General features: G+C 39.3%; 1 protein-coding gene across 2 annotated transcripts in view; it reads left to right on the top strand.

Annotated features, from left to right (window-relative positions):
- Nucleotides 1–4,143: 4,143 nt before the first annotated feature.
- LOC121891005 (T-cell ecto-ADP-ribosyltransferase 1-like) overlaps nucleotides 4,144–7,272 on the top strand; it is an 86,905-nt gene continuing 83,776 nt past the window's right edge. For both annotated transcript variants that reach the window (XM_042403712.1, XM_042403710.1), the window contains exons 1-3: nucleotides 4,144–4,226; nucleotides 4,579–4,670; nucleotides 5,198–5,278. In XM_042403712.1, coding sequence (XP_042259646.1) covers nucleotides 4,599–4,670; nucleotides 5,198–5,278 — 153 coding nt within the window. In that variant the 5' untranslated portion in view covers nucleotides 4,144–4,226; nucleotides 4,579–4,598. The remainder of the gene's footprint in view (nucleotides 4,227–4,578; nucleotides 4,671–5,197; nucleotides 5,279–7,272) is intronic.

Below are 7,272 nucleotides of genomic sequence, written 5' to 3'. Positions count from 1 at the left end.
CAGCATCAAAGTCCGAAGTTCACTTTCATTGTACATCAGAGAGAAACACAATGGAAAAGTCGGAACACATGACCTGTGGTGACCTGAACCGGTTCAAATAAAACGTGACAATACATCATAATGTTCAGGTCTTCAATGTTAACAGACACTGATGTGAGAAGTTCAGGACAGTTTTCACTTTTCGTCCCAAAGCTCCCCGTCCAGCTACAGATCTTCAGTCTGTCTGATTATAGTTAAATCCACCAGCACTCACATGTTGCTTTCAATAACCTCACACTGACATCAGTCTCTCCTTAATGACAAATTAGAAAGAAAAATGAATGGAGACAAGAACGTGCCATTAAAACCACCTTAAAACTTAAAATCTTCTTATTCCTCGGCTGAAGGGTTTATGACTGTGAACCCAAAACTACATTGAATGTGTGTCACACAGAGTCTACAGAGACTGAGAGTCTGTGTTCATCTCTGACACTGTTTGCAACAAGATAATAATATAATGATGATCACAGTTTATATTAATGTTTCTTCTTTAGTTTTGTGGATACAATGTTTATGCATTTTCTTATGATTTGGATTATGGAGATATGATTTATGGATAATTGGCACACTAAAATGTATTACAGAAGATAACTATGAGGTACAATACTATGTCTTGGCTGGGCACCTATTCATTTTCTATTTTGTCATTACCTATTTATGTTTCAGAGGTCTACCAGTCACTATAACAAAATAAACTTGATAATAATATTCATGATATCCTACAAACTAGAGCTGAAATAGGAAAACAACCTCTCTCCTTAAGTGAGAACACAATTGTTTCACAGGTTTTGTTAAAAGTATTTCCCAGGTAGTCTGCTAACTGCACAGATGTGACTGAGAAATCCAAAAGTCCCCCTTAAGCCCTTCTGGTGAGCTCAAGAGCCTCTGTTGTGACTTTCAGGCAAAATGCTTTTGTTTGGCCCTTACCCTTAAAGAGACTTTGTACAGCATCAGAGAAACCCTTCTGGAAACTATCAGCAGACTTGTTGTTTAAGATGGGAGGAGAATGAAAATAGAAGAAAAGAAAGCAGGACCTTTAATGGTCAGATAAACATAAAGCAGCCTCAGTGGTGTCAACACTGTCAACAGATCAAGTTTGTCCCTTAAAGTCACTGGGACCCTTAGTCTGTAAATGATCTTACAGCTCTTTTTACTTACATTATTCTTCTAATTATTTCTGATTTCTTGTGTCTGTCCCCAAAACTACACATAGAGACCACGTTTGTCCCCAAAACTACACATAGACTGTGTCTGTCCCCAAAACTACACATAGACTGTGTCTGTTCCCAAAACCACATAGAGACTGTGTCTGTTCCCAAAACCACATAGAGACCACGTTTGTCCCCAAAACTACACATAGACTGTGTCTGTCCCCAAAACCACATAGACTGTGTCTGTCCCCAAAACTACACATAGACTGTGTCTGTCCCCAAAACTACACATAGACTGTGTCTGTCCCCAAAACTACACATAGACTGTATCTGTCCCCAAAACTACACATAGACTGTATCTGTCCCCAAAACCACATAGACTGTGTCTGTCCCCAAAACTACACATAGACTGTATCTGTCCCCAAAACCACATAGACTGTGTCTGTCCCCAAAACTACACATAGACTGTGTCCGTCCCCAAAACCACATAGAGACCACGTTTGTCCCCAAAACTACACATAGACTGTGTCTGTTCCCAAAACCACATAGAGACCACGTTTGTCCCCAAAACTACACATAGACTGTGTCTGTTCCCAAAACCACATAGAGACCACGTTTGTCCCCAAAACTACACATAGACTGTGTCTGTCCCCAAAACCACATAGACTGTGTCTGTCCCCAAAACTACACATAGACTGTATCTGTCCCCAAAACTACACATAGACTGTATCTGTCCCCAAAACTACACAGAGACTGTGTCTGTCCCCAAAACCACATAGACTGTGTCTGTCCCCAAAACTACACATAGACTGTGTCTGTCCCCAAAACCACATAGACTGTGTCTGTCCCCAAAACTACACATAGACTGTGTCTGTTCCCAAAACCACATAGACTGTGTCTGTCCCCAAAACTACACATAGACTGTATCTGTCCCCAAAACTACACATAGACTGTGTCTGTTCCCAAAGCCACATAGAGACCATGTTTGTCCCCAAAACTACACATAGACTGTGTCTGTCCCCAAAACCACATAGAGACTGTCTGTTCCCTGACTATACTATTGGAAGTGATGATAAGGCCCTGAGCTGTAAAAAGTTGTCAGCCATCTAGTCCTTAATGGCAGTCAGACAATTGTGCAGACAGTTTAAGTCTTATCAGGCTTAAAAGAAACATACCGCTGTCATGTGTAAGTGTCCAAATACTTACTGTCTAAACTGTACTTGTATTAAAATAAGCTAACATGAGAATTCTTTTCTAAACTTCCTCCTTCCCCCATATGGACCACCATATTCTCCAGGTTCACTTCCGTTCTGAGAAATGAGCACACACGTAGCCTCCATCAAATATTTCAATGTCACTTTGGAGATCAAACATTAAACCAGCCTTCAGCATCAAAGTCCGAAGTTCACTTTCATTGTTCATCAGAGAGAAACACAATGGAAAAGTCGGAACACATGACCTGTGGTGACCTGAACCGGTTCAAATAAAACGTGACAATACATCATAATGTTCAGGTCTTCAATGTTAACAGACACTGATGTGAGAAGTTCAGGACAGTTTTCACTTTTCGTCCCAAAGCTCCCCGTCCAGCTACAGATCTTCAGTCTGTCTGATTATAGTTAAATCCACCAGCACTCACATGTTGCTTTCAATAACCTCACACTGACATCAGTCTCTCCTTAATGACAAATTAGAAAGAAAAATGAATGGAGACAAGAACGTGCCATTAAAACCACCTTAAAACTTAAAATCTTCTTATTCCTCGGCTGAAGGGTTTATGACTGTGAACCCAAAACTACATTGAATGTGTGTCACACAGAGTCTACAGAGACTGAGAGTCTGTGTTCATCTCTGACACTGTTTGCAACAAGATAATAATATAATGATGATCACAGTTTATATTAATGTTTCTTCTTTAGTTTTGTGGATACAATGTTTATGCATTTTCTTATGATTTGGATTATGGAGATATGATTTATGGATAATTGGCACACTAAAATGTATTACAGAAGATAACTATGAGGTACAATACTATGTCTTGGCTGGGCACCTATTCATTTTCTATTTTGTCATTACCCATTTATGTTTCAGAGGTCTACCAGTCACTATAACAAAATAAACTTGATAATAATATTCATGATATCCTACAAACTAGGGCTGAAATAGGAAAACAACCTCTCTCCTTAAGTGAGAACACAATTGTTTCACAGGTTTTGTTAAAAGTATTTCCCAGGTAGTCTGCTAACTGCACAGATGTGACTGAGAAATCCAAAAGTCCCCCTTAAGCCCTTCTGGTGAGCTCAAGAGCCTCTGTTGTGACTTTTAGGCAAAATGCTTTTGTTTGGCCCTTACCCTTAAAGAGACTTTGTACAGCATCAGAGAAAACCTTCTGGAAACTATCAGCAGACTTGTTGTTTAAGATGGGAGGAGAATGAAAATAGAAGAGAAGAAAGCAGGACCTTTAATGGTCAGATAAACATAAAGCAGCCTCAGTGGTGTCAACACTGTCAACAGATCAAGTTTGTCCCTTAAAGTCACTGGGACCCTTAGTCTGTAAATGATCTTACAGCTCTTTTTACTTACATTATTCTTCTAATTATTTCTGATTTCTTTCTTTTCTGTGCTATGTTGTTTAAACTGCATGCTGTGAAAATCAGTACGGTTATTCATTACTTAGTTTTACATTCTTGGGTTTTTTTCTCACTTCATTTTTATTTTTTGTGGTAACTTGACACAGTTGTAAAGAAGTGCTCCCCTCAATGGTCTTGAGGAGAGCTGAAGATGGTAAATGTAGGTTGGTAACAATTTAAATCCAACTGATCATCACATGTAGTCTTTTTCACAAGGTTGTTTAATGAAGGTTGTTGTTCCTGCCTTTTAGAGGTGGAGCCTGAAAAAAGTGAAAAAGAAAGAGTTTCTGTGAAATCATGTGACCACAGAGAGTTTGTGTCGTCTCTGACAGACTATAAAACCTCTGCAGTCTGACTCTCTGCTCTTCCTGCCTCCTCAGCATCTCAGAGCAAGTGTTCAACACAGGTAAAAACTCTTTGACACACTAACGATGAAATACTTTCAAATATGAAGATCAGGATTTTACACCAGATTCACTTAATAATAACTGAACCTAATAGATGTCTTCATTTATCAGTGTATTAAGCTCATTATTATGCAATAACATTATGTTTTAACGTTTTTACAAACTTTATGTATTTGTGTGTCACTATGGTGACAAGCTGTGGCTTCGTGGTGAGCTGTGTGTCTATGGTATTTATAAAAAGAGACGACCATGAGTCCTGTAGAAATATTAAGGACCTGCTGTCTAACCAAACCTTTTGACCAGCAGTCAGCATGTCACACTTCTTTATTTGTGTATGTTCACGTTGTACAGCTGTTTTCCTGACTGCAGAGATGGCAGTGCCCTGCACAATCATCATGGCTGCTACAGTACTTACAGCCCTTATGCCACCCATCTATTGTTTGGTGAGTAACACATTCTGCTAACAGTGAGGGACATTTTTACATTTACTTTCCACTCCAACATCATGTGTGACAGATCTGTAGACACATCAGAAAAAGTCCTGACAATAACGAGACATGTGCTGTGTGTTTTCTGATTGATGAAACAACATCTGAAGTGTAACTTCATGTTGTGGTAGAAAAACCACAAAAAGCTTTTTTCAAAGTCAGAGCTCCAGCGTTGAAGAGCGTCTAGAGATGAAGCGTTCCCACCTGATCATTGGAGGAGTTCTAGTCCTACTTGCTGCTTTAAGACTTTCAGTCCTTGTCTGGTGGTTTAAGATTAATATTAACATTTATTTATTGTAATTTCTCATCACTCACATTCATTGAAACTAAATGTATCCTCTGCTTTTAACCCAACCTACACTCACACACTAGGAGCAGCTACAGTGCAGCGCCCGGGGATCAACTCCAGGTCTTTTTGCCAGTTTCTTGGTCAGGAGCTCTGACAGGAGTATTAACCCTAACATACATGTCTTTGATGGTAGGAGGAAACCAGAGAACCCAGCAGAGACCCACGTAGACACGGGGAGAACATGCAAACTCCACGCAGGGACCTGCCCATTGTGGTGAGTAACACATTCTGCTAACAGTCTTAAGCTTCAGTTTTATTGTCTTTATACAACAGAGGATTGATCAGTCAAACCTGTTGAGTGTATTGAACGTTAAGGTTTGTATGTAACCAACTTGTGAGTGGACGGTATCATCTTGTTTTATTCCATGAAGTCAAGTTGGTTGTCAGCTCAGTTCCAGCCCTGTCTCCTACTAAATGTCTTTATATACTAGGAAATAGTTTTCCCATTGTGGTAACAAACGTAATGGCTGCTTGAATGATGTTTGAGAGCAGAGCTGTAGAGGAGGATAAACACACAGAAACACTGTTAAACCAGCGCTCAAAGTGCAGAGTTCACATCCTCAGTCCTGTGTGTTCAGTGTTTGGTTACAGTTAGTGAAAGATGCTGCTTTCACTTCAATGTTCATAAACTTTCTCTCTGTATTAAACAGAGACCAGGATCTTTCTCTGACCTGAACCAGGTGCCATAAACCACAGTCATAAAAACCTAAATATTGCTGTGTCACTACCAGCTGATATTAGTCTGCAAAACAATAAAACATGTTATCAGTCAACGTTTTATTGACACGTTCAGTATCAACATTTTCTCATCATGTTGACAGAAAACATCATTCAGACTGCATTACGTTTCCTTCAACCTGTATTTACTGCTGCACTTTATATAAGTTGGTTTGAATAAACCATAAATTCTTGTGTAACCGGATTGTCCTCCAGACCTCCGGCCCAATTCCACTGAACATGGCTCCTGAAGCTGTTGATGACAAGTATGAAGGCTGCACCGAGGAGATGGAGAAGAAAGTTAAAAGCACATATTTCAAGAAAGAGAATGTGGGAACATTGAAAATGGTCTGGGAAAAATGTTCAAAAAATAAATACCCAGAGGATAAGGCTCTCACCATAAATCACATGCTGGCAATCTGTGCTTATACATCTGACGACATTTATGCAGAATTCGATGAAGCAGTGCGGACCGGTAAGAACATCTATGGCAGCTCCTTCCGATTCCATTTTTTACATTACTGGCTGACTACTGCCATACAAAAGCTGAATAGAAACCAAGGCTGTCAGACTACTTATAGAAAAATCGATGGGGAATTCACTGGCAATGTTAATGACATTATTCGGTTTGGTGCGTTTGCCTCCAGCTATAAAAGAAAAGACCTTAATTTTTTTGGTAGAAGGACCTGCTTTGAAATTGAGACCTGTTCAGGAGCTTACCTGGGGAATTACTCAAGGTATCCAGAGGTGCTTATCCCCCCCTATGAAACATTCACGATAACTGAAATTATTGAAGGTCGGAATAAATTTTCAGATCTGGAGGATTGTGAGAAGGTCTTTGTTTTGGAGAGTGAACAAAAAGATGTGAGTAATCTAAACTGCAAGAGTTACCTAAACTCCAAAGCTACACAACTAATGAGAGAGCAGAGTTTTCTCTTTTTCTGTCTGATGTATTTATTGGGAACATTTACTGTGTTAAACATAAATGTTAACATTTGATGTACTGCACCAGAGTTAGCTTATAAAATGAGTTTTGTTCTGTAAACATCATAAATCAATCAATAAATCTATAAATCTCTACAACAGCTGTACTGAAGTCAATCATTGTGCATCACAACATCATCTATTACTGTGTACAGTATCAGATGTAGGAGCATCTGTGCTGTTTTGATTCTACTCAATATTCTATATATAACAACATAACTGACCAAATAAAGAATGTTAACACGTGTGCAGCGTCAACAACAAATAAACAAACACAAACAGTCAGAAACTCATTCAGTCATGTTGATGTTGATGGAAAGTTTCCAGCAGCTGTTTGACGTCCTGCAGACTGACTGCAGCAGCTCAGACGCATCAGATGGAAATAAAAGGCTTCATGATGTAAACTGTGAGATTATTTTTCTGTTCTGTATGTTTTCATCATCTCCTCCCAACAAACACAAACTGCTCCTGTTTGTTTTCTAAGAATGAGCTGAAAGCCGTTTCCTG

This window comes from Thunnus maccoyii, chromosome 23 (assembly GCF_910596095.1).
Source record: "Thunnus maccoyii chromosome 23, fThuMac1.1, whole genome shotgun sequence".
Taxonomy (NCBI): Eukaryota; Metazoa; Chordata; class Actinopteri; order Scombriformes; family Scombridae; genus Thunnus; species Thunnus maccoyii.
This window is presented reverse-complemented; position numbering and strand designations above follow the sequence as displayed.